General features: G+C 49.6%; 1 protein-coding gene across 2 annotated transcripts; it reads right to left on the bottom strand.

Moving 5' to 3' along the window:
- Nucleotides 1-14: 14 nt before the first annotated feature.
- LOC128839315 (gamma-secretase subunit Aph-1b-like) lies at nucleotides 15-27,159 on the bottom strand. Of its 2 annotated transcripts, none has more exons than XM_054032204.1 (7): nucleotides 26,975-27,159; nucleotides 16,078-16,248; nucleotides 4,548-4,621; nucleotides 4,154-4,276; nucleotides 1,195-1,322; nucleotides 468-591; nucleotides 15-138 (listed from the first exon to the last, which is right to left on the bottom strand). In XM_054032204.1, the coding sequence occupies exons 1-7, from the start codon at nucleotides 27,085-27,087 to the stop codon at nucleotides 101-103; spliced, it is 771 nt and encodes a 256-aa protein (XP_053888179.1). In that variant the 5' UTR covers nucleotides 27,088-27,159; the 3' UTR covers nucleotides 15-100. The 2 variants fall into 2 exon arrangements, with proteins under 2 accessions (XP_053888179.1, XP_053888178.1); XM_054032203.1 differs by having other exon boundaries at nucleotides 4,154-4,273; nucleotides 26,975-27,141.
- Between the last annotated feature and the right edge of the window lie 695 nt (nucleotides 27,160-27,854).

Here is a 27,854-nt window from a genome sequence, read left to right as displayed (position 1 = left end):
TGATATCACAGAGAAGGCAACTGTAGGTCCCAGCTGACAGCACCAGAGGGAGGGCAGGGCAGGCAGGGAGCAGCTGAGGGGGAGAGCTCCTGACAGACCCTCAGGATCCTGGCTGGGGGCTTGTCTCGCTCTGCTGCCCTATGGAGAAGCAAAGGCAAGGGGGTGAGTTCAGGCACCCAGCTCAAAGGGTTCCAGAGCGGGTCATTTCCCACCCCATTCTCACAGAAAAGGGGCAGCACCCTGATGAACAGCCCAGATTGGGGTGTTTCCCCACCTGCTAGTGCCAGGAACGGGTTAACGTCACTGCTGAAGGGGCTCAGATCAGGGCATTTCCCCAGATAATTCTGGGGATGGGCCCCAAAGCAGGCCACATCCTCCCAACACTGGGGTAGCCCCTTCCTACCCCCTCAGAGGCAGGGCCTCGGCAGAGCTCCTGCTCTGGACGTGGGGCTGGAGCAGATACTCACCCCGCAGGGACTGGAGCAGGTTCCGAGTGCAGCCTCCTGACAGGACGTAGGCCCAAGCACCCGTGGCAAACATCAGCAGGTAGGAGGGGACGAGGCTGCCCACGTACAGGGGGTTCCAGAACGTCTGGGAGGAGAGCAGCAAACAGAGTGAGAGGAGGGGGATGAGCCGGGGGGAGCCCCAGAGGCAGTTATGCCAGAGCTGGCCTCCCCTTGAGCCCTGGCCTGCTTGGCTCAGGCCCCCCTCAATGCGCTAATCTCCTTCCCTGACACTCCTGGCTCTGCACCTGGCTGGGGCACAAAGCTCTGAGGGGTGTGGGGCTGGCATGCCGAGGGCACTGGGGTGTCTCGCTGGTCTGCAGCAGGACAGCGTTGCCCCACAGAGCTAGTGGGTCCTGCAGGCTCCTCTGAAGCGTTTGGAGTTTGAGGTTCAGGGGTGCTAGTGTCTCTCACTTGCAGGCGTCCATACCTAGAGGCTGCCTCTGCCCATTCGCACTCATGCAGGGTCCCACAGGTCATGGGGGAACACCCAGTTTCTCCTGGGGGCAGGGACTGTGTCTCTGTGCATGCGGCACCCATCTGGACAGGGCCCAGATCCTGGGGGCGCCCCGCACACCAGCCAGATAGTAATTCCTGGCCCAGAACTGCCCACCCCGGCAGCAGAGACATGGTGGTGTGGGAGCAGTCTGCCCAGCCGCCCATGTCTCCGGTTCGCCCTGCCCACACTCACCGATCCTGACACGATGAGGTGAGTGAGGATGACGGCCGCCATCTCCCACCAGTGCTGGGTCTCACAGCCATGGAAGAAGAGGATTCCCCAGAATGTGTGAAGGAAAATCATCACCATGGTCATGAAGGCTGTGAGGAGGAGCAGACGCAGTCACGGCCAAGATGGGAGGCTGCCCTGGGCAGAGTCAGGGCCATGGCAGGGTGGGGCACCCATCAGCAGAGGGTGAGGAGAACTGGCTTTACCTGAGGGGCAGTGCAGGGCACTGATGTGGGGAGCAGTGCTGGTGAGGGGATGGGCGGGGTGCGAGCAGGATGTCCGTGGGTGATGAAGGTGTGTGTGTGGGGGGGGGGGGGGGAAGAGTAGGCAGGTAGTTCAAGGGGCTGTGGGAGTGGGGTGCCTTGAGGAGGAGGCAGTGGTGGGGGGCAGTGTGGGTGAGAAAAGGGTTGGTGGTGGTGTTAGTGGAGACATGGCAGGAGTGGGGAGCAGACATGGGTGAGGAGGGGATGGGTTGGGTACAGTGCAGGTCGAGGGGGGCACAGCAGGGGCTGTTACACTTGTTGCTTAACTGAGATCGGGAAGCAGAGCTGCAACCCACTCGTGTGTGTGTTCCAATATATCTTTTTTGAGATGGGGTGACCACATCTGCACACTGTATTCAAGATGTGGGCGTACCATGGATTTATGTAGAGGCAACATGATATTAACTATCCCTTTCTTAATGATGCCCAGCATCCTGTTTGCTTTTTTGAGTGTTTTCAGAGAACTATCCACAATGAAATTGAAATTAATGGAGATATCCCATCTCCTAGAACTGGAAGGGACCTTGAAAGGTCATCGAGTCCAGCCCCCTGCCTTCACTAGCAGGACCAAGTACTGATTTTGCCCCAGATCCCCAAGTGGCCCCCTCAAGGATTGAACTCACAACCCTGGGTTTAGCAGGCCAATGCTCAAACCACTGAGCTATCCCTCCCCCCAAATGATGCCAAGGTCTCTTTCTTGAGTGTTAACAGCTAATTTAGACCCCATCATTTTATATGTATAGTTGGGACTATGTTTTCTAGTGTGCATTACTTTGCATTTATCAACATTGAATTTCATCTGCCATTTTGTTGCCCAGTCACCCAAGTTTGAGAGATCCTTTTGTAGCTCTTCGCAATCTGCCTGGGATTTAACTATCTTGAGTAGTTTTGTATCATCTGCAAATTTTGCCAACTCACTGTTTACCCCTTTCCCAATTTATGAATACGTTGAATAGGACTTGTCCCAGTACAGACCCCTGGGGGACACCACTATTTACCTCTCTCCATTCTGAGAACTGACCATTTATTCCTACCCTTTGTTTCCTGTCTTTTAACCAGTTACTGATTCCTGAAAGGACCACCCCTCTTATCGCATGACAGCTTACTTTGCTTAAGAGCCTTTGCTGAGGGACTTTGTCAAAGGCTTTCTGAAAATCTGAATACACTATACCCACTGGATCCCCCTTGTCCACATGCTTGTTGACCCCCTCCAAGAATTCTAGTAGATTGGTGAAGCATGATTTCCCTTTACAAAAACCATGTTGACTCTTCCCCCAACAAATTATGTTCATCTATGTGACTGACAATTCTGTTCTTTACTATGGTTTCAACTATTTTGCCCAGTTCTGAAGTCAGACTTACTGGCCTGTAATTGCCAGGATCCCGTCCAGATCCCTTTTTAAAAATTCACATCACATTAGCTAACCTCCTGTCATCTGGTACAGAAGCCGATTTAAATGATAGGTTACAGACCACAGTTAGCAGTTGTGCAATTTCACATTTGAGTTCCTTCAGAACTCTTGGGTGATACCATCTGGTCCTGGTGACTTATTACTATTTAGTTTTTCAATTTGTTCCAAAACCTCCTCTAATGACACCTCAATCTGGGACAGTTCCTCAAAATTTCTCACCTAAAAAGAATGGCTCAGGTTTGGGAATCTCCCTCACATCCTCAGCTGTGAAGACTGATGCAAAGAATTCATTTAGTTTCTCTGCAATGGCCTTATCGTCCTTGAGTGTTCCTTTAGCATCCCAATCGTCCAGTGGCCTCACTGGTTGTTTAGCAGGCTTCCTACTTCTGATATACTTAAAGAATTTTTTATTACTTCTTGAGTCTTTGGCTAGCTGTTTTTCACATTCTTTTTTGGCCTTCCTAATTATATTTACACTTCATTTGCCAGAGTTTATGCACCTTTCTATTTTCCTCACTAGGATTTAACTTCCATTTTTTAAATGATGCCTTTTTGCCTCTCACTACTTCTTTTACTTTGTTGTTTAGCCATGGTGGCACTTTTTTGGTTCTCATATGTTTTTTAGTTTGGGGTATACATTGAGGTTGAGTCTCTATTATGGTGTCTTTAAAATGTTTCCATGCAGCTTGCAGGGATTTCACTTTTGGCGCTGTACCTTTTAATTTCTGTTTAACTAACTTCCTCATTTTTGTGTAGTTCCCCTTTCTGAAATTAAATGCTACAGTGTTGGGCTGCTGTGGTGTTTTCCCTGCCACAGGGATGTTAAATTTAATTATATGATGGTCACTGTTACCAAGTGGTCCAGCTATATTCACCTCGTGGACCAGATCCTGTGCTCCACTTAGGACTAAATCAAGAATTGCCTCTGCTCTTGTGGGTTCCAGACTATCTGCTCCAAGAAGCCGTCATTGAAGGTGTCAGAAACTATCTCTGCATCCCATCCTGAGGTGACATGTGCCCAGTCAACATGGGGAAAGTGGAAATCTCTATTATTGAGTTTTTTATTGTAATAGCCTCTCTAATCTCCCTGAGCATTTCACAGTCACTATCACCATCCTGATCAGGTGGTCAGTAGTATATCGCTACTGCTACATTCTTATTATTAGAGCGTGGAATTACTAGCCATAGAGATTCTATGGCACAGTTTGGTGGGGAGATGGTGCAGGGGTTTGTAGGCCCATTGCTCACCCGAGGTCAGGAAGTAGAGCTGCGAGTCTCCATGGATCCCCACAGTGCCAGGCCCCAGTGCATCTGCCAGGAGGTTAATCATGGAGAAGGCGCCACTCATGAGCCCGAAGCCCAGGCCAGCTACTATGGGACAGAGAAAACACGTGTTGCTGAGCCCAGGGACGTCAGAGCCAGAGACTCTCAGAGAGGCTCCCTGACCTGTCTCCAACCCCAGAGGCCTCCCCCACAGCCCTGCACAGGGACCCCATAACACTTTCCTCCATTCTGAGGGATCCCTGGTAAGAAACCTCCTTTCCCCAAGACCCGCTCCCCTCCTCTAGGAGATGCTACCTCCACTCATCCCATGTCCCCACCACTCAGGCTGGAGTCAGCCCTGCCCCACCGAGGAACATACCATACGCCATCTGCTGGATGGAAATCGGGGAGCAGCCATCTTCGCTGAGGGCCACCAGCCCTTCGATCGCCTTCCTGGACAGAGAAAGGAGAGCGCTCCAGTCACACCCCAGTGTATGGCTGCCCATGGTGCCTGGCGTGGGGATGCAAAGCAGCATCATGGGTGCATGTAGACCACGGTGCTGGGAGCCAGGACTCTGATTCTCTGATGGGATTACTAGGCTGGTTGATAACTGTAACTGTGTAGACGTACTGTACTTGGATCTTTGCAAGGTGTTCGATTTAGCACCGCACGATAGTCTGATTAAAAAATTACCTCGACACAATATCAATGAAGCGTAAATTAAACGGATTTAGAACTGGCTGACAGATCTCAGAAAGGAGTTTTGAGAAAGTGGGAATATTCTGTAATATTCTTAGGAGTCCTGTGAGCCCATTTCCCCTGTGTGCTGCATGGTTGCCAAGTGGGTGGAAAAGGGCTGTCTGCTCTCAGGGCAGGCAAAGAAACAAAGGGGTGGGTGTCATCGAACTGTCTAGGCTTTAGGCCCCACATCAAGGGAGATCTGAGAAAACAATGGCAAATCCAGTCCCTCAGACATTGACACCCAGTGACCAAGGCCCCAGAGGGATCCGGATTTCCCACCTCTCAGCAGGGAGGCTGAGAAACATTCCCCAGCTGGAGACCAAAGGACTGGGAAGTGTGAGATGGGGGATCAGAGCTGGCAGGAGTTGGGCTCTCACCTGGAGTCTGACCAAGGAGGTCAGACAGAGACAGACAGAGCTTGACCCAAGGGGTTCTCTACAGCCTGGCTGGGCTCTGGGCTGACCAGACTGGACGATGCTCCAACCGTCAGTTCTCTGGGCTACCCTAAGGGCTCCCTGTGCTGTGTCCAGGTGACTGACAGACCTGACTGTTCTGGCAGCACTGTGTGAGTGTCACCGCAGATGCTGGGTGAGGTGCATTAATCCCTGCGGAGTGGACAAGCCTCCATCGGGGTTTATCTCAGTGGGTCTCGCTAACCAGAGCTCACGGGGTGACGCAGGGGGGCTTCAGGCCCAGAGGTCCAGTCTCAGGAAGTGGTGAAGCCGCACAGCTTATGCTGGAGAAAGTGTGAGACACCCCCTCTCCCCCAGGGGTCTGGCCCACTGACGGGCTCCTCCTAGGGACTGTTCCAAAGCTCTGTGACAGCTGTCAAGAGGAAATCATAACTGAATGAAGAACAGGAGTACTTGTGGCACCTTAGAGACTAACAAATTTATTAGTTAGTCTCTAAGGTGCCACAAGTACTCCTGTTCTTCTTTTTGCGGATACAGACTAACACGGTTGTTACTCTGATAACTGAATGAGGCATTTCTGGTATGGTTCTAAGCCTGATGCCACTTAATTTTTTTTAAAATCAAAGGATCTGGAAGTAAAAATAAATATCACTTGTGACAAAGTTCCTCCTCTATCTTGGTGGGTCCTGCGCTTATTGGCAGATTTTCTTGCCTCAGAGATTCACCATGTGGGTTGGGGAACAGCCCAGAGACCTTCCCCTCTGGAAGAACCCAGTCCAGGTCAATTGGGAGGTTTGGGGGGAACCCAGGCCTGCCCTCTACTCCGGGTTCCAGCCCAGGGCCCTGTGGACTGCAGCTGTCTATAGTGCCTCCTGTAACAGCTGCATGACAGCTACAACTCCCTGGGCTACTTCCCCATGGCCTCCTCCAAACACCTTCCTTATTCTCACCACAGGACCTTTCTCCTGATGTCTGATAACACTTGTGCTCCTCAGTCCTCCAGCAGCACACCCTCTCAGCTCCCAGCTTCTCACACTCCCACCACAAACTGGGGTGAGCTCCTTTTTAAAACCCAGGTGCCCTGATTAGCCTGCCTTAATTGATTTTAGCAGCTTCTTCTTAATTGGCTCCAGGTGTCCTAATTAGCCTGCCTGCCTTAACTGGTTCTAGCAGGTTCCTGATTACTCTAGTGCAGCCCCTGCTCTGGTCACTCAGGGAACAGAAAACTATTCATCCAGTGACCAGTATATTTGCCTTCTACCAGACTCCTATACCCCACTGGTCTGGGTCTGTCACACTGCTTATAAAATCTGCTGATGACAGATTGGCAGAATGGTAAATAAGGACAAGGACAGGGCAGTCACATAGGGTAATCTGGGCCCATTAAAACAAAATGCATTTTAATACAATCATAGGAATGCACGCCATACCTACAGAATGGGCGACTGTATCCTGGAAAGTAGTGAATCTAGAAAGGATTAGGGGTCATAGGGGATAAGCAACTGAACTGAGCTCCCAGTACAAACATAGAATGATAGAAAATTAACAGAACCCACATTAAACAAATTAAAAACTGGCTAACTGATAGGGAATCATCTCTGAACGGGACTATTTCCAGTGGGGTCCCACCAGGATTGGTTCTTGGCCCCATGCTATTTAACCATTTATCAATGACCTGGAAGAAAACAAAATCATCACTGAAATTTTGCAGATGACAAAAAAGAATTGGGAGAGTGGTAAATAATGAAGAGGACAGGTCACGGATACAGAGCGATGTAGATCACTTGGTAAACTGGGCACAAGCATACAATATACACATTTTAATATGGCTAAACGTAAATGTATCCATCTAGGAAGGAGGAATGCAGGCCACACTTACAGAATGGGGGACTCCATCCTGGGAAGCAGTGACACTGGAAAAGATTTGGGGGTGTGGTGGATAATCAGCTGAACATGAGCTCCCAGTGTGACATTGTGATCGAAAGGGCTAATGCGATCCTGGGAGGCATGAATGGGAATCTTGAGTGGGGTAGAGAAGTTATTTTACCTCTGTCTTTGGCACTATTGGAACCACTGCTGGAATCCCGGGTTCAGTTCTGGTGTCCTCAATTCAAGAAAAATGTGGATAAATTGCAGAGGGTTCAGAGATGAGCCAGGAGAATGATTAAAGCATCAGAAAGCCTGCCACATAGTGATTGACTCAAGAAGTTCAATCTATTTAGCTTAACAAAGAGAAGGTTAAGTTGTGACTTGATTCCAATCTACAAGTACCTACATAGGGAACAAATATTTAATAATGGGCTCTTCTATTGATCAGAGAAAGGTCTGACTCGATCCAATGGGTGGAAGTATAAGCTAGACAGTCAGACTGGAAATAAGGCACACTTTTTAACAGTGAGGTTAAACAACCATTGGAACAGTTTACCAAGGGCTGTGGTGGATTCTCCATCACTGACAATTTTAAAATCAAGATGGGATGTTTTTCCTCAAAGTTCTGCTCTAGAATTATTTCCGAGCAGTTCTCTGGCCTGTGCTCTGCAGAAGGTCAGATAGATTCATAGATTTTAAGGGAAGAGGGGACCACTGTGGTCATCTATGTATGAACAGGTTTCAGAGTAGCAGCCGTGTTAGTCTGTATCCACAAAAAGAACAGGAGTACTTGTGGCACCTTAGAGACTAACAAATTTATTAGAGCATAAGCTTTCGTGGACTACAGCCCACTTCATCGGATGCATATAGAGTGGAATAAATATTGAGGAGATATAGATCTCTCTAAGGTGCCACAAGTACTCCTGTTCTTTTTATGTATGAACAGGTGATTATCGAGGAGGAAGTGATTTTACCTCTTTATACTGCATTGGTGAGGCTGCCACTGCGTCCAATTGTGGGGTTCACATTTTTAAAAGGATGTTGAAAAACTAAAGAGGGTGCAGAGAAGAGCCACAAAAATAATCCAAGAGCTGGAAAAATGCCTTACAGTAAGAGACAAAGAGCGTCTAAAGACCCTCACGGGGAGAAAATACCAGGTACTAAAGGGCTCTTTAATCGAGAGGAGAAAGGCAGAAAAGAACCAATGGCTGAGAGTAAATCGCTCAGCACAGGAGTGACTGGACAACAGCAGTTGGCCTGTACTCTGCAGGGGGTCAGACTAATGCTCCCTTCTGGCTCAAACACTATGAATCCTGGGTTCTAGGCCTGGCTCTGATGTTACCGTGCTGGGCCATGCAGTTTGAGCCCAGGCATGAAAGGATTTTTGATACCAAACAGGGAGATGCTGTAGTATGGGGTTGCTGTGTTTAGAGCCAGCCCCGGCCCCTCACTGCCACCTGGTTTAGGCTTATGAACTTAGAACAGGGGTCGGCAACGTTTGGCACGTGGCTCGCCAGGGTGCTTACCCTGGCGGGCCGGGTCAGTTTATTTACCTGCTGACGCGGCAGGTTCGGCCAATCGCAGACCCCACTCGCCATGGTTCGCCGTCCTGGGCCAATGGGGGTGGTGGGAAGCTGCGGGCAGCACATCCCTCGGCTCACGCTGCTTCCCGCCGCCCCCATTGGCCCGGGACAGCGAACCGCGGCAAGTGGGGGGCCGCGATCGGCCAAACCTGCCGCATCAGCAGGTAAATAAACTGGCCCGGCCTGCTAGGGTGCTTACTCTGGCGAGCCGCATGCCAAACGTTGCAGACCCCGACTTAGAACATAGAATATTAGAGTTGGAAGGGACCTCTGGAGGCCATCTTGTCCAACCCCCTGCTCAAAGCAGGACTAATCTCCAACTATTTTTTTTGCCCCAGATCCCTAAACGGCTCCTTCAAGGATTGAACTCACAACCCTGGGTTTAACAGGCCAATGCTCAAACCACTGAGCTATTCCTCTCCCCCACCTTCCTTATTCACTTTCTCCACACCAGACATTATTTTATAGACCTCTCTCATATACCCCCTAATTTATCTCTTTTCCAAGCTGAAAAGTCCCAGTCTCTAATCTCTCCTGATATGGAAGATGTTCCATACTTTTATTGCCCTTCTCTGTACTTTTCGATTTCTAATATATATTGTTTGAGATGGGGTCACCAGAACTGCACACCGTATTCAAGGTGTGGGCAAACCATGGATTTATCTAGTGGTATTATGCTACTTAGGGTCTTATTTTCTATCCCTTTCCTAATGGCGCCTGACATTCTGTTTGCCCTTTTGGCCTCAGCTGTGCATGGAGCTGAAAATTTCAAGGAACTACCCACGGTGACTTCAAGCTCTCTTTTGTGAGTGGTCACAGCTCGTTTGGATCCCGTCCCTGCCTATGTTTAGCCGGTACAGATGTATATCGACCGCGCGCAGGTCACTTCCTTTCACTGTGCCCCTCTTTGTCTGCTTAGACTGTCAGCTCCTTGGGGCAGGGACTGTCTCTCACGCCGTGTGTAGCGCTGCGCACAAGGCCCCATTCTCATAATGCAAAGGAGAAGGATTTATGGCCTGAGAGGCACCCTTTGTCCAGCAGGCGGCATCAATCCCTGGTGCCCTCTGATGCCCTGAAGGTAGATGGGAAATAGAATAGACCTTGAGAGGTAGTCCAGTCCAGTCCCCTGCACTCAAGGTAGGACTAAGTATTATCTAGACCGTCCCTGACAGGTGTTTATCCAACCTGCTCTTCAAAATTCCCAACAATAGAGATTCCACCACCTCCCTAGGCAATTTATTCCAGTGCTTAACCACTCTGACAGTTAGGAAGTTTTTCCTAATGTCCAACTTAAACCGCCCTTGCTGCAATTTAAGCCCATTGCTTCTTGTCCTGCCCTCAGAGGTTAAGAAGAACAATTTTTCTTCCTCCTCCTTGTAACAACCTTTTATGTACTTGAAAGTGTTATGTTCCCTCTCAGTCTTCTCTTCTCCAGACTAAACAAACCCAATTTTTTCACTCTTCCCTCATAGGTCATGTTTTCTCATAGACTTTAAGGTCAGAAGGGACCATTATGATCATCTAGTCTGACCTGCACAATGCAGGCCACAGAATCTCACCCACCCACTCCTGTAACAAACCCCTAACCTATGCCTGAGTTACTGAAGTCCTCATCATGGTTTAAAGACTTCAAGGTGCAGAGAATCCTCCAGCAAGCGACCCATGCTGCAGAGGAAGGCGAAAAAACTCCAGGGCCTCTGCCAATCTGCCCTGGAGGAAAATTCCTTCCTGACCCCAAATATGGCGATCAGTTAAATCCTGAGCATGTGGGCAAGACTCACCAGCCAGCACCCAGGAAAGAATTCTCTGTAGTAACTCAGATCCCACCCCATCGAACATCCCATCACAGACCATTGGGCATATTTACCTGCTAGACCTTTAATCATTTTTGTTCCTCTTCTCTGGACTTTCTCCAATTTGTCCACATCTTTCCTGAAATGTGGCACCCAGAACTGGACACAATACTCCGGTTGAGGCCTAATCAGCGCGGAGTAGAGTGGAAGAATTACTTCTTGTGTCTTGTTTACAACACTCCTGCTAATACATCCCAGAATCATGTTCGCTTTTTTTGCCACAGTGTTACACTGTTGACTCATATTTAGCTTATGATCCACTGTGACCCCCAGATCCCTTTCTGCAGTACTCCTTCCTAGGCAGTCATTTCCCATTTTGTATGGGTGCAACTGATTGTTCCTTCCTGAGTGGAGCACTTTGCATTTGTCCTTATTGAATTTCATCCTATTTAGTTCAGACCATTTCTCCAGTTTGTCCATATCATTTTGAATTTTAATCCTGTCCTCCAAAGCACTTGCAACCCCTCCTAGCAGGGTATCATCCGCAAACTTAAAAAGTGTACTCTCTATGCCATTATCTAAATCATTGATGAAGATATTGAACAGAACCAGACCCAGAACCGATCCCTGCAGGACCCCACTCATTATGCCCTTCCAGCCTGACTGTGAACCACTGATAACTACTCTCTGGGAATGGTTTTCCAACCACTTTTGCACCCACCTTATAGTAGCTCCATCTAGGTTGTGGTTCCCTAGTTTGTTTATGAGAAGGTCATGAGAGACAGTATCAAAAACCTTACTAAAGTCAAGTTATACCACGTCTACTGCATCCCTCCTTTCCACAAGGCTGGTTACCCTGTCAAAGAAAGCTATCAGGTTGGTTTGACACGATTTGTTCTTGACAAATCCATGCTGATGGTTACTTATCTCATCATCTTCTAGATGTTTGCAAATTGATTTCGTAATTATTTGGTGATTCATTGAGGGCGGGGCCCAGACTTTACCCAGATCAGGGCTGTGCTGGCAAGTCAATGTCAATTTGCCTGAAGCTTCCCCTGCATTCTCCTGTCGGGGAGTGTCTGGAGAGGATGAGGCCAGGCAAGCCACATGAGAGTTGCACTGACTGGAAGCGGTTTATGAGGCCCAGAGCTGAAGGCTCCAAGGGGCTTTGAGATGCACAAATGCAGGGACGTTCTGTGCAGATTATACAGGAGGCAGGATGGTCTTCAGGCTAAAGCCCAGGAATGGGAGTCAGATCTGGGATCTGTTAGTGGCTGTGCTCTGACACACACTTCCTACCTCAGTTCCCCATCTGCTAACACGGGCGGTTAATACTGCCTTGCTCCGAGGGCCGCAAGCATTTGTGAAATGCTTCAAAAGCCTTGGATCTGATGTACTAGAGTCAGGGAAAGAATGATTGGAAGAGCTGCAGGGCTGACCTGCCTCACGGCTCCATCCATACAGGGAACCAACCCTGCAGAGCCCAGGAAGCAGTGCCAGCTCCCGACAGTTTGCCAACATGGAACAGACATTCTGGGTTTCATGCAGGAATCACTGGGCGAGGCTCGCTGGCCTGTGCTAGCAGGAGGTCAGACTGGATGATCATAATGGCCCATTCTGGCCTTACCAATCGCTGACTGTGACTCAGGGTTATAAACAAAGGGAGGGACGCAATTCCCAGCAGAGTGACTCTGCGCTTCCAGGCCAAGGCCGGAGAGCCTTGTGCAAACAGTCAGGATCAAATTTGCAGTCAGATCCTCATCTCCACTGATGGAAACTTTTGTAATACACAATCACCACCCACTGGCTGCTGTAGGGAATGCAGTTCAGGAACCCGAGAACCAAGTCCTGATGCACAGATCCGGGAGCCAGAGCAAGTGAAGAGAGGGGCTGCGCCTGCCCATCCTCACCCCAGAAAGTCTGAATAGACACTTCTAGAAAAGTGTCTCTTGGGCTAAGCCCAGCAGAGGTGTGTGAGGTGAGTGGAGTTGTGATCCACCAAGGCCATGGCATCGCCCCCTCCAGAGTGGGTGTCACAGGTGCATCCTGGACCCAAGACCAGAATCCAAAGAACAGAAACTGTCTGCTGAGGAGATCCGATCCCAAACTTCTCAGTAACTGCCTCGTTGCTCTTGACCTGGCTCTGAGCCTTTTAGCTCGGAATGAGCCCAGATGAGAACAGGTGGGCATAATGCCATCTCACACATTGCCTATCATTTCTACAAGCTCAGTCAGGGCTTAAGGCAGAGCCCCGAAGTCACCTTCAAGCCGCCCCCCCCCATGCTTTGTTCTACGTACAGATCTAGGGCTGGATTCTGAGCTGAGCTTGGAGGGGAGGGGAAGGTGGCTGTGCACAGCCTTTGCAGCCCCCCAGAGACTGGGACTGACCAGGGATCAGACCAGTCCCTGGCATAAATTCAAGCTGCCTGAGGCCTGCTCTAATTACACCCACTGCCATGATGCAAAGGGGCAGTCCAGAATAGCTGACGTGTAGAGTGCTCTGGCCGCATTCCTACATGGTGGCCAGCATAGAGCCACTGCACTAGTGCCGTGACCCAGGAATTCTCCTCCTGGTGCAGGGGGGTGCCAAGGTAGCCAGTTAAGCCAGAATTAGGGGGCACAAGACCCAGGCCCCAAGTGTGTGTCTTGAGCAGAAGAATCCTGGCGAGCCGAGTACACGGGGCACCATTAGCTGCTCAGTGCTCCAGGCTTGGGGATGAAACATAGCACTATGGAAGCATCGCAGCTGGGAGTCAAAGCAGAGACTCTCACTTGGAGAAGAAAGTGGCCCGTTTCAAGAGTGCTGCAGGAACATGAAGAGTCCCTTTAGGAGAAGTCCCCACTCAAGCTGTAACCTCCACCTCCACTTGGCCGCTTCTCCACAAGTGCCCCCACCCTTTCTTCAGCCTGGGGAGCTCGGCAGAGGGGGGGGAGCTGGCAGAGGGTAGCACTTTGCTCTCGTCCGGTTACTAGATGGATGGATTCCAAAGCTGGATGGGCACGCTGTAACAGGGAAAAGCGAAACTCCACTCCCAGCTGCATGAGGACATGAGAGTCAGCCCCAGTCTCTCAGATGTTCGATACACATTACCGTGTTTACAAAGCTGCACAAACAACAAGGATCTGGTGGCACCTTAAAGACTAACAGATTTATTTGGGCATAAGCTTTCGTGGGTAAAAAACCTCACTTCTTCGGATGCATAGAGTGAAAGTTACAGATGCAGGCATTATATACTGACACATGGAGAGCAGGGAGTTACTTCGCAAGTGGAGAACCAGTGTTGACAGGGCCAATTCAATAAGGATGGATGTAGTCCACTCCCAATAATAGATGAGGAGGTGTCAATTCCAGGAGAGGAAAAGCTGCTTCTGTAATGAGCCAGCCACTCCCAGTCCCTATTCAAGCCCAGATTAATGGTGTTGAATTTGCAAATGAATTTTAGTTCTGCTGTTTCTCTTTGAAGTCTGTTTCTGAAGTTTTTTTGTTCAATGATAGTGACTTTTAAATCTGTAATAGAATGACCAGGGAGATTGAAGTGTTCACTTACTGGCTTATGTATGTTACCATTCCTGATGTCCGATTTATGTCCATTTATTCTTTTGTGGAGGGACTGTCCAGTTTGGCCAATGTACATGGCAGAGGGGCATTGCTGGCACATGATGGCATATGGCTACCCCCCGATACTTGACACCATGCAAGGCACTAAATTTAGCCGTATGGAGTGGAAATCCATCAACATCAATAAAAAACTTGCACATCTGAAGTGAGGTTTACACCCATGAAAGCTTATGCCCAAATAAATCTGTTAGTCTTTAAGGTGCCACCAGACTCCTTGTTGTTTTTGTAGATACAGACTAACATGGCTACCCCCGATACTTGAAAGCTGCACACACAATGGTGCTGGCACCTCCCAGCAATGCAGTAATCCACCCATTCTTGCCACCAAGACCTGCACAGTTCTGCCCCTCCCTGCTGGTCCTCTCACCCTTACTGCAAAACATACATCTGGCTTCCTCCCTGTGGAGTCCCAGCTTCACCCACCTGCATTCAGCATGCCTAGGCCCAGTACTGAAGATGGAAGTCTGCCTACCCCGGGTAGGCCAAGGAGGAGGGTGGTGGCCAGTGACATTAGGGAAGAGGCAAGACTGCTGTGGCCAGTGTTTGGGATGTAGTATCCTGGCCTGCGGCTCAGTCAATCCATCCCTGACGCTGTATTACCCAACACAAATGGGCCACAACAGACTCGGACCTCTTCCATCAGCCCACTGGGAGCTGCATACCTCCCTCTGCGCCGTTCACCCTCCCAGTACTGGACAGAGATCACGCGCTCAAGGCAAAAGTGGAGACCAGCTCTTCCATGTCGGCCCTGAACGCACCAGGACAGTCAGCAGCCCCTGGTGAGATGGGCCAGATTTTCACAAGAGCTCAGCTCCCACGCAGACACCTAGATAATGGCCAATTTCAGGCATGCACAAGCACCCACGGTGCTGAGCTCTTTGTAACTCTAGCCCAAGGGCTCTCACAGGATTGTACCTACCACAGGCTGGAGATGCGGGGGCAGGCAATACGCAGATCACTGTACGGCTACAGAATGAGGACTGCACCTCACTGCTGTAGTAGGGAAGCTAGCGGGATGCAGAGGAGTGCTGGGTCGGGGTTGGGTCGTGGCTTGGAGCAGGATGCAGCGTAAGCACTGCCAGATTTTCAGACACGCTGCACTAATTTCTTGGCTTTTTCCCTTTGTGGTAAAGTAGCACTCGTAAGACTGTTGTGTTAAATGAACAAGAATCTATTCTCAGCCTCAGCTCCAGCTTATCAACAAGACGATGGAGAAGTGACTTGCTTACAGTGTCAGTACCTTCCTGAGACAACAATGCCATGTACCAAAGGGCTCTTTAATCTAGCAGAGACGGGCTGAACAAGAACCAACACTGGAAGCTGAATCTGGACAAATTCAGGTTAGAAATTAGGCACAAATGTCTAAAAGTGAAGCTGAATCACCATTGGAAGAAACTCCTACGGGCAGTGGTGGATTCTCCATCTCTTGGTGTCAGACATCCAAGCTTGATCTTTCTGGAAGCTGCTTCAGCCAAACGCAAGTTATTGGGCTCCGTGCAGAGGGAGCTGGGGGAAATTCAATGGGCTGTGCTACCCAGGAGCTCAGGCTAGTTTATTTAATGGACCTTCTGGCCTTAAACTAGATGAATTTAATCACAATTATGATTCTATTTACTATTAGTATTGCAGGAGCACCTAGAGGTGGGAGATCAGGGCTCTTTGTGCTGGGCGCTCTAAACACCTATAACAAAACCAAAAGACAGTCCCTGCACCAGAGAGCTCACAGTCTGAATACGTAACAAGAGACGTCAGGTGGATCAAACAGACAAGCGGGGTGGGGCAGCAGGGTGAGTGTCAAAGTCCTGGCTTGTGCAATAGGCAGCGCAGTTGCAGTTCGGACTGACAGTCTAGAAAGGCAGGTAGTGGGAGGCACCCCACCCCACTCCTTACCTGAGCAACTTGTAGTAGAGAAATCGAAAGGCCTCCTGCAGGAGCACGGAGAACAGGACCCCGAATATCAGGAGGCCCTTCTGCAGCCGCTCATCCCCTGGGTCACTGGCTTTAACTGCAATGAACCAGACTAACGATGACAGGAGCAGGGAGACCAGCCAGAAAAAGGCCCTGAAAGAGAAAGAGACAGGCCATTTTGGAAAATGCAGCACCATACTGCTTGCCTGCTTCCAGATAGCCCCCCGGGTGGGCAGTGTGGAAAGGGTCCCACTATCTGCATATCAGTGGGGTGCAGCTCCCAGGCCTGGTCAGGCTCGACAGAGCTAGGGGCAGGGAGAAGTGTGGATGCCTGTAGCAGGAGTCTCAGCTGGTGGAAATCTTCAGAGCTCCATTGTCTTCCCACCTGCTGAGGGTGGGGCCATAGGTGCCTGGCCTGGGGCCTGCCCCATTAGCCTGCTCACACAGGCGCTCTCAGCTAGGGGCTCTGAAGAGCATTACAATTGCACAACGGGGCTGGAGACCATGTGCAATCACCCAAGTGAGGTGTGTCTAGGGGGAACAGGTAACTTTTCCCCTGCACCTCCCTACCCCGTATACATGGGGAGTCTGGCAAGGACCTGTGGCCATTCTCCCAGAGGGATTGCCAACAGGCAGCTTCATGGGAGACAGATTCCTCCTCTGGCACTGAAGCCACACTGCTGTCTGGGTGATATGAGGGCTGGATCAGCCTGGGGCGCATCTGGGGTTGGCCAGTCTCTATTCTGCGCTTCCCCGTTTCTGTGATGCTGCCAAAAGAAACAGCTATTTTATTTCAGATGAACTGGCTTGGTCCTCAGGACCATTAGCTGCTGCCAGGGCCTGAGAGAAAGAGAGAGAGGCTGCATTCTTCTTCCCCAGAGAGTACCCCAAGAGCTGGCAGGGTCACTGTGGGCCCGACAAGAACAGGACGACCTGAGAGGCAGAGTTACTCTGGGGGGAGCAGTGACCACAGCAGTGTGACTCCCATGCGCCAGCTGAGAGAACGAATCTGTGCTGACATCTCTGAGAGCGCGTGACGGATCATGTGCTAGGCCCCTCCAGGCAGAGGCCTGGTGCTCTCCTGCCACTGTCGGCAGCAGCCCCTGGGAGAGCAGCAAGATGCAGTGCCCAGAGCAAGGGGGGCCCAGAAACATGGGAAGTGGCAGAAAAACCTACTGCTAACCCAACTCAAGACCCTGCAGTGCATGGACAGAGACCCCCACGTCTAATGCCCACCCCATGACAGACAGACCAGCAAACCACAGAGTGAACAGGGACTGGGCTCCTAGCAGCGGCTCCAGAACGAGGCCCTTGTGCTCCTCAGCCAGGGAGCAGACTGGGGCAGTTAGTGCCCTACCTGAAGCACACGGTGCTCAGAGCAGAACAGAGCAAACTGATGGCAAGTGAAAGACACTCAGCCCCTGTCACTGCAGGTCACAGTCTCAGGCACTCTGGGGGCAGCAAGGGGAGCCAGGTCCCAAAGGCAGCTGGCTCGCAGAGCTGGGGGCTGCAGCCCACCACACACTGCACCATACCAGTTAGAGGAAGAGCTGGATTAGGTCCCAACGGCCATGTCGTCAGGCCCAGCCAGGCCAGGGATGTCTCCCTTTGTCTAACACCTCCCTTCCAGCGCTGCATCCCCCATCCTGTCCATGCTGCACAGAGCGACTCATTCTCCCAGCTCCTATCTTCACCGCCCAAAACGGCATTGGCGTCTCTTGCTGCCATGTCACCTGGCTGCCCCGCGCCCTACTGTCTCTCACTGAATACGGTTCTCACCTGCCCACCATGATGGAGGCACTGGAGTTATTTCTCCTCCCACTGCACCCCTGCCCCCAGCTGCCTTTTCCAAGCTGAATCTTGATTTTATTTCCTGTCCTTGTCTGCCCTGCCTGGTGCTGCAAAGAGAACGAACGCCGATGGACAGCATTGCACACATGTACACTGCTGTAAATGACAGCACAAGGGAATGGTGAATTGTCCACCAGCATGCCCCATGGCAGAGAAGTCTGCATCTCCAGTGCTGTCCGGTGGAGCTGCTGCAGGGCTCAGCCCCTGAAACCTGCAGAGGTGCCCAGCTCCTGTTCCCTGAGCTCCCCCATCCTCTCTGACCCAGGTTGCTCCAGATCCTTCTCTTGGGGCACAGGGCACTGCTGCTGGTCTGACCCGTAGAAAATATACCCAGACCTGAAAACTCCTTCTCTCAGATCCTGCTTTATCGATCTACCTGGCCCGCATTGTGCACACTCACACTCTAGTGTACAAAAATTAAACAATACACAACAAATGGAAGAAAGGAGAAGGGGGTGGAAATGGATTTAAATCAGAAGTTAGGAATCGTAGAACACTGAAACGGGACACAAGGAGAAATCTGTGGCCAGCAGAGATAAGGACAATAAGAGTTTTTAAAATATGTTTGAAAGAACAAGAATCCTGACAATGGATTGGTCTATTACTAGATGGAAGTAGTAGAATTATCAATAATAATAAATAATAATAATAATGAGAAAAGGCAGAGGAGTTCAGTAAATATGTCTGTTCTGTATGTGGGAGACGTTGTAGGCTCATCATATGACAATATCACTCTTTCCATTCCACTACTTTCTCAGGAGAATGCCCCACAGCAGCTACAACAGTTAGATATTTAAAAACAGCAGGTCCAGATAACTTGAACCCAAGAGTTTTAGAAGGGCTGGCTGATGAGCTCGTTGGACCGTTACTGCTGATTTTCAAAGTGCCCTAAAACGCTGGGGAAAGGTGCAGAAGGCTGGAAGAAAGTGAATATTGTGCCAATATTTCGAAAGGGTAAACAGCATGACCTGGGTAATTATGGGCTTGTCAGCCAGACATCGATCCTGGGCAAGATAATGAAGCAGCTGATATGGGACTCAATTAATGAAGAATTAAAGGAGGAGAATATAATTAATGCCAATCAGCATGGGTTTATGGAAAATAGATCCTGTCAAACTAGCTTGATGAGACAAGGTGGGTGAGGTAATATCTTTTATTGGACCAACTTCTGCTGGTGAGAAAGACAAGCTGTCTCCACTCTCAGTAGCTTTCCCAGACCTGAAGAAGGGCTCTGTATAAACTCAAAAGCTTGTCTCTCTCACCAGCAGAAGCTGGTCCAATAAAGGATATTACCTCACCCACCTTGTCTCTAATATCCTGGGACCAACATGGCTACAACACCACTGCAAATTAACTTGATATCATGGTTAATATTAACAAGGGGGAAGGAATGCAAGCCAAAATAGGGAAAGAATAGATTAAAGACTATTTAGATAAGTAGATGTATTCACATCAGCAGGACCTAATGAAATTCATACTAGTTCCTACTTACAGAAGCAATCTTTGAGAACTCTTGGAGGATGGGTGAGATTGTAGAGGATTGGAGAAGGGCAAACATAGCACCTATCTTTAAGAAGAGGAGCAAAGAGGACCAGGGAATTACAAACCAGTCAACCTAACTTCAATACCTGGAAAAATATTGGAACAAGTTATTAAAAAAAAAAAAAATCAATTTGTAAGCACCTAGAGAATAACAGGGTTATAAGGAACAGCCAGCATGGATTTATCAAGAACAAATCATGCCAAACCAATCTCATTTCCTTCTTTGACAAAGTTAATGGCCAAATAGATATGATGCATCTTTACTTTAGTAAGACTTTTGACACAGTCCCATGTGACATTCTCATAATGAAACTAGAAAAATGTGGTCTAGATGAAATTACAATAAGGTGGTGCATAACTGGTTGAAAGACCATATTCAAAGAGTCGTTATCAATGGGTTGCCATCAAACCGAGAGGGTGTATCTAGTGGGGTCCAGCAGCAGTCAATCCTGGGTCTGGTACTGCTCAATTTTTTCATTAGTGACTTAGGATAATGGAGTGGAGAGCATGCTTATAAAATCTGCAGATGACACCAAGCTGGGAGGGTTGCAAGCACTTTGGAGAACAGGATTAGGATTCAAAACAACCCTGACAAATTGGAGAATTGGTCTGAATTCAAGGAGACGAAATTCAATAAAAAACAAGTGAAAAGTACTTCACTCGGGGGGGGGGGGGGGGGGGAAGAAAAAAAAAAAAAAAAAAAAAACCAAACACACAACTACAAAATGGGGAATAATTGGCTAGGTGGGAGTACTGCTAAAAAGGATCTGGCGGTTAGAGTGGATCACAAATTGAATATGGGTCAACCACATGATGCGGTTGCAAAAAGGTGGATATCGTTCTGGGGTGTATTAACTAGAATTTTGTACAAAAAGCATGGGATGCAATTGTCCTGCTGTACTTGGCACTGGGTGAGGCTTCAGCCAGAGAACAGTGTCAAATTCTAGGCACCACCTTTTAGGAAAGATGTGGATAAATTGGAGAAAGTCCAGAGGAGAGTAACAAAAATAATAAAAGGTTTAGAAAAACCTGGCCTGTGAGGAAAGGTTAAAAAACACTGGCTTGTTTAGTCCTGAGAAAAGAAGGCAGGGAGAGAGGACCTGATAACAGCCTTCAATACCTTAAGGGCTGTTATAAAGGGGACTGTGATCTATTGTTCTCCATATCCACTGAAGGTGGGACAAGTAGTAATAGGCTTAAACTGCAGCAAGGGAGATTTAGGTTAGATACTAGGAAAAATTTTCTAACTATAAGGGTAGTTAAGCTCTGGAACAGGCTTCCAAGGGAGGCTGTGGAATCCCTATCACTGGAGATTAAGAACAGGTTGGACAAACCCCTGTCAGGGATAGCCTAGGTTTACTTGGTCCTGCCTCAGAGCAGGTGGCTAGCCTTGAGGACGTCTCGAGGTCCCTTCCTGTCCTACATTTCTATGATTCCATGATTCTATTATATTTTTTTTTTAGATTAAAAATTTGGTTGCTAAAGGGAATAGTGTTTATGTAATAAATGCTGACTTCTGTAAAGCGCTTGGTACCGCACAACATTTTAATTAAAAAAACAAAAACAAAAACTAGAAAGGATATCTCCATTAATTTATTTATAATGAATCTCCTAGAACTGGAAGGGACCTTGAAAGATCATTGAGTCCAGGCCCCTGCCTTCACTAGCAGGACCAAGTACTGATTTTGCCCCAGATCCCTAAGTGGCCCCCTCAAGGATTGAACTCAAAATCCTGGGTTTAGCAGGCCAATGCTCAAACCACTGTGCTAACCCTCCCCCAGGTGAGATAGTGCACATTAAATGGATTAAAAGCTGGCTAACTGATAGGTCTCAAAATGTAACTGTAGACAGGGTGACAGGTTTCAGAGTGGTAGCCGTGTTAGTCTGTATCAGCAAAAACAATGAGGAGTCCTCATTCATCGATTCATAGATTCTAGGACTGGAAGGGACCTCGAGAGGTCATCGAATCCAGTCCCCTGCCCTTATGGCAGGGCCAAATACTGTCTATCAGAGATGGTCTAGACATTTATCTAAGCTTACTCTTAAATATCTCCAGAGATGGAGATTCCACAACCTCCCTAGGCAGTTTATTCCAGTGTTTAACCACCCTGACAGTTAGGAACTTTTTCCTAATGTCCAACCTAAACCTCCCTTGCTGCAGTTTAAGTCCATTGCTTCTTGTTCTATCCTTAGAGGCTAAGGTGAACAAGTTTTCTCCCTCCTCCTTATGACACCCTTTTAAATACCTGAAAACTGCTATCATGTCCCCGCTCAGTCTTCTCTTTTCCAAACTAAACAAACCCAATTCTTTCAGACCTTCCTTCATAGGTCATGTTCTCAAGACCTTTAATCATTCTTGTTGCTCTTCTCTGGACCCTTTCCAATTTCTCCACATCTTTCTTGAAATGCGGTGCCCAGAACTGGACACAATACTCCAGCTGAGGCCTAACCAGCGCAGAGTAGAGCGGAAGAATGACTTCTCATGTCTTGCTCACAACACACCTATTAATACATCCCAGAATCATGTTTGCTTTTTTTGCAACAGCATCACACTGTTGACTCATATTTAGCTTGTGGTCCACTATAACCCCTAGATCCCTTTCTACCGTACTGCTTCCTAGACAGTCTCTTCCCATTCTGTATGTGTGAAACTGATTTTTTCTTCCTGAGTGGAGCACTTTGTGTTTGTCTTTGTTAAACTTCATCCTGTTTAACTCAGACCATTTCTCCAATTTGTCCAGATCATTTTGAATTATGACCCTGTCCTCCAAAGCAGTTGCAATCCCTCCCAGTTTGGTATCATCTGCAAACTTAATAAGCGTACTTTCTATGCCAATACCTAAGTCATTAATGAAGATATTGAACAGAGCCGGTCCCAAAACAGACCCCTGCGGAGCCCACTCGTTATGCCTTTCCAGCAGGATTGGGAACCATTAATAACAGCTCTCTGAGTACAGTTATCCAGCCAGTTATGCACCCACCTTATAGTAGCCCCATCTAAATTGTATTTGCCTTGTTTATCGATAAGAATATCATGCGAGACCGTATCAAATGCCTTACTAAAATCTAGGTATACCATAGCCACAGCTTCTCCCTTATCCACAAGGCTTGTTATCCTATCAAAGAAAGCTATCAGATTGGTTTAACACGATTTGTTCTTTACAAATCCATGCTGGCTGTTCCCTATCACCTTACCACCTTTCAAGTGTTTGCAGAGGATTTCCTTAATTACTTGCTCCATTATCTTCCCTGGCACAGAAGTTAAACTAACTGGTCTGCAGTTTCCTGGGTTGTTTTTATTTCCCTTTTTATAGATGGGCACTATATTTGCCCTTTTCCAGTCTTCTGGAATCTCTCCAGTCTCCCCTGATTTTCCAAAGGTAATAGCTAGAGGCTCAGATACCTCCTCTATTAGCTCCTTGAGTATTCTAGGATGCATTTCATCAGGCCCGGGTGACTTGCAGGCATCTAACTTTTCTAAGTGATTTTTAACTTGTTCTTTTTTTATTTTATCTTCTAAACCTACTCCCTTCCCATTAGCATTCACTAAGTTAAGCATTCCTTCAGATTTCTCAGTGAAGACCGAAACAAAGAAGTCATTAAGCATCTCTGCCATTTCCAAGTTTCCTGTTACTGTTTCTCCCTCTTCACTGAGCAATGGGCCTACCTTGTCTTTGGTCTTCCTCTTGCTTCTAATGTATTGATAAAAAGTCTTCTTGTTTCCCTTTATTCCTATAGGGAGTTTGAGCTCATTTTGTGCCTTTGCCTTTCTAATCTTGCTCCTGCATTCCTGTGTTGTTTGCCTATATTCATCCTTTGTAATCTGTCCTAGTTTCCATTTTTTAATATAACTCCTTTTTATTTTTTAGATCATGCAAGATCTCATGGTTAAGCCAAGGTGGTCTTTTGCCACATTTTCTATCTTTCCTAACCAGCGGAATAGCTTGCTTTTGGGCCCTTAATAGTGTCCCTTTGAAAAACTGAGGGGGAAAACAACTGAGGAGAGTTGGCAGTCTTGATTCCCATGGGACCTTACCTATCAGCTCTCTGAGCTTATCAAAATCTGCCTTCCTGAAATCCATTGTCTCTATTTTGCTGTACTCCCTTCTACCCTTCCTTAGAATTTCAAACTCTATGATTTCATGATCACTTTCACCCAAGCTGCCTTCTACTTTCAAATTCTCAACGAGTTTCTCCCTATTTGTTAAAATCAAGTCTAGAACAGCTTCCCTCCAGTAGCTTTTTCAACCTTCTGAAATAAAAAGTTGTCTGCAATGCAGTCCAAGAATTTGTTGGATAGTCTGTGCCCCGCTGTGTTATTTTCCCAACATATATTTGGATAGTTGAAGTCCCCCATCACCACCAAATCTTGGGCTTTGGATGATTTTGTTAGTTGTTTAAAAAAAGCCTCATCCACCTGGTTAGGTGGCCTGTAGTAGACTCCTAGCATGACATCTCCCCCCCCCCTTTTTTTTTTTTTTTTTTTTTACCCTTTTAGCCTAACCCAGAAACTCTCAACACTTCTGTCTCCTACGTCCATCTCCACCTCAGTCCAAGTGTGTACATTTTTAATATACAAGGCAACACCTCCTCCCTTTTTCCCCTGTCTAGCCTTCCTGAGCAAGCTGTACCCATCCACACCAACATTCCAATCAGGTGTATTATCCCACCTAGAACCCACACAAAAGCTTATGCCCAAATAAATTTGTTAGTCTCTAAGGTGCCACAAGGACTCCTCATTGTTTTTGTAGACAGGGTGTTTCTCGTGGGGTCCTGCAGGAATCAGTTCTTGGTCCTACACTATTTAATGTTTTTATGAATGACCTCGAGGAAAACAAAGTTTGCAGAGGACACAAAAATTGGGGGAGTGATAAATAATGAAGAGGACAGGTCACTGATTGAGAGAGATTTGGATCACTTGGTGAACTGAGCACAAGCAAACAACATGCCTTTAATATGGCTAAATGTGAAGTTATACATCTAGGAACACAGAATGTCGGCCATGCTCACAGGATGGGGGACTCTATCCTAGGAAGTGGGGACTCTAAAAAGATTTTGGGGGGGCATAGGTGCTGGAACTAGGAGTGCAGGAGGGCAGCACCCCTGGCTGGAAGCGGTTTCCAAGGTTTACAGTTTGGTTCAATGGCTCTCAGCACCCCCCACTACACAAATTGTTCCAGCACCTCGGGGGGTGGGGGTGGATAATCAGCCAAACACAGTGGCCAAAAGAGCTAATGCGATCCTGGGATGTATAAACAGGGGAATCTTGAGTATGAATAGAGATTATTTTACCTTTTTATTTGGTAATGGTGCAACTACTGCTGGAATACTGTGTCCAGTTCTGATGTTCGAAATTGGTGATAATTTGGAGAAGTTTCAGAGAGGAGCCACGAGAATGATTAAAGAATTAGAAAAAAAATAGTGATAAACTCTTAAAAAAAGAGAAAGTTAAGGTCTGATTTGATCAGTGTACAAGTACCCCCATGGGGAACAAATGTTCAATAATGGGCTCTTCAATCTAGCAGAGAAAGGTCTAACACGATCCAATGGCTGGACATCAAAGCTAGACAAATTCAAACTGGAAATAAGGTGTATGTTTTTAACAGTGAGGGTAATTAACATTTAGAACAATTTACCAAGGATCATGGTGGGTACCCCATAACTTGAAAAATTTTAAATCAAGAGCAGGGCTGGCTCTAGGTCCCCCCCACCCCCCGCACCCTCCTGCTGCCCCAGTCCTGGGCTCTTCCCCCCCACACCTGCACCCCATGCCACCCCAGCTCCTGAGCAGCTCGGGCCGCTTTGCCCAGGCCCGGCTGCAGGGCTAGAGGGCGGCCGCCCTGTGGCACTTGCAGGCGGCTTCATGCACCCCGTGGGGCAGCCCCCAGCCCAAGTGTCCTGCACTCCACGTGTCAGAGCCTGCCGGATGGCTCAGCCGTGGCCAGCGGCACGAACCACAGCGGCCCTAGAGCGCCCTCCCCACACGACACACTGCTGCTGCTGGACCCCAGCCCCGGGGCCAGCTTTGGCCACCCACTGCGGCTCTTCCACCTGGACTTCGGCGTCAGCTTGCGGGCTGGGACAGTGTCGGGCTGGGTCAGCGCCTGCTGGGTTGCCCTCCCCCCCACCTACTCACCCACACACACAGAAAAAGGATGACCCGAATGCCGCCCCTACAAATATGCCGCCCCAAGCACCTGCTTGCTTTGCTGGTGCATAGAGCTGACCCTGTCAAGAGCAAATGTTTTTTGAAAAGCTCTACTCTAGAAACTATTTGGGGGCAGTTCCCTGGCCTATGCTGTACAGGAGGTCAGATTAGTCCTACGGCCCGTGCTATAATACCATCTATACCTATAAAGTGACAGAATCTAAACTAGCAGTCACCCCTCAAGAAAGATCTTAGAGTCATTATGGACAGTTGTCTGAGAACATCCGCTCAATATGCAGCAGCAGTCAAAAAAGGTAACATAAGAACAGGCCATACGGGGTCCGACCAAAGGTCCATCTAGCCCAGTGTCCTGCCTTCCCACAGTGGCCAATGCCAGGTGCCTCAGAGGCAATCAACAGAACAGGTAATTATCAAGTGATCCATTCCTTGCCACCCATTCCCAGGTTCTGCTAAATAATGTTGGGAATCATTACAAAAGGGATAGTTACTGTAATAAGATAAAAAAAATCATATTGCCTCTGTATAAATCCATAGTATGCCCACACCTTGAATAATGCTTGCAGATCTGGTCACCCCACCTCAAAAAAGATATATTGGGATTTGAAAAGGGCAACAAATGACTGAGGGCATGGAACAGCTTCCATATGAGGAGAGATTGATAAGATTGGGACTGTCCAGCTTGGAAAAGAGACGACTAAGGGGGGATATGACAGAGGTCTATAAAATCATGACTGGTGTGGAGAAAGTAAATAAGGAAATGTTATTTATTCCTTCTTATAACACAATAACTAGGAGTCACCTAATGAAATGAATAGACAGACGGTTTAAAAACAAACAAAAGGAAGTATTTTTTCACACAATGCAGTCAACCTGTGGAACTCCTTGCCAGGGGATGTTGTGAAGGCCAAGCCTATCACCGGGTTCCAAAAGGAGCTAGATAAGTTCATGGAGGACGGGTCCATCAGGGGCTATCAGCCAGGCTGGGCAGGGAGGGTGTCCCGAGCCTGGGAACGGGCGACAGGGGATGGGTCCCTGGGTGGTCACTGGCTCGGTTCACGCCCGGTGCCCCCGAGGCAGAGCGGACCCTGGGCTGGGTGGGCCTGGGGCCAGTGCGACGGGAGGCCAGGCTGGGTCTCCCCGGGCTGCGGGCAGGGGCCGGGAGCGGGCCCCCCCGCGCGCTCCCGAGGCCGCGGGACCCCACCCCCCCGGGCAGGCTGCGGGCAGGGGCCGGGAGCGGGGCCCCCCCGCGCGCTCCCGAGGCAGTGGGACCCCCCCCCGGCAGGCTGCGGGCGGGGCCCCGCGGGGCCGCGCACTCACCCGGCGATGAGGATGATGATGCGCAGCGGGTCCCGCAGCACGGTGAAGAGGAAGAGCCCGAGCGCCGGCCCGAAGGCGATGAAGGTGCAGCCGAAGAACACGGCGAGGGTCATGGCGGCCGGGGGGCTCCGGGGGCGGGCGGGCGGAGCTCGGTCTGTCCGTCCGTCCGTCCGTCCGTCCGGCTGCCTGCGCCGCTCCCCCGCCGCCCGACTGAGCCCCGCCCCGCCGGGCCCGGTCCCGGCTCCGGCTCCGGCTCCGGCTCCGGCCCTTCCGGGAGCCCGGTGACATCACATCCCGCAGCCGGGCCGCCTTAAAAGGGCAACGCCGGGGCCAGGGGCCCTCCGCCGGGCCGCAGCGTGGAGCCTCGGTCCTGCCCAGCCGGGCCCCCGAGCCGAGCCCAGGAGCCCCGAGCCGAGCTCAGCTCAGCCCCGCCGAGCCGAGCCCAGGAGCCCCGAGCCGAGCCCAGGAGCCCCGAGCCGAGCCGAGCCGAGCCCAGGAGCCCCGAGCCGAGCCGAGCCGAGCCGAGCCCAGGAGCCCCGAGCCGAGCTCAGCTCAGCCCCGCCGAGCCGAGCCCAGGAGCCCCGAGCCGAGCTCAGCTCAGCCCCGCCGAGCCGAGCCCAGGAGCCCCGAGCCGAGCCCAGGAGCCCCGAGCCGAGCCGAGCCGAGCCCAGGAGCCCCGAGCCGAGCCGAGCCGAGCCGAGCCCAGGAGCCCCGAGCCGAGCTCAGCTCAGCCCCGCCGAGCCGAGCCCAGGAGCCCCGAGCCGAGCTCAGCTCAGCCCCGCCGAGCCGAGCCCAGGAGCCCCGAGCCGAGCCCAGGAGCCCCGAGCCGAGCCGAGCCGAGCCCAGGAGCCCCGAGCCGAGCCGAGCCGAGCTCTGCCCG

The sequence above is a fragment of the Malaclemys terrapin genome, chromosome 6 (genome assembly GCF_027887155.1).
Source record: "Malaclemys terrapin pileata isolate rMalTer1 chromosome 6, rMalTer1.hap1, whole genome shotgun sequence".
Lineage (NCBI taxonomy): Eukaryota > Metazoa > Chordata > Testudines > Emydidae > Malaclemys > Malaclemys terrapin.
This window is presented reverse-complemented; position numbering and strand designations above follow the sequence as displayed.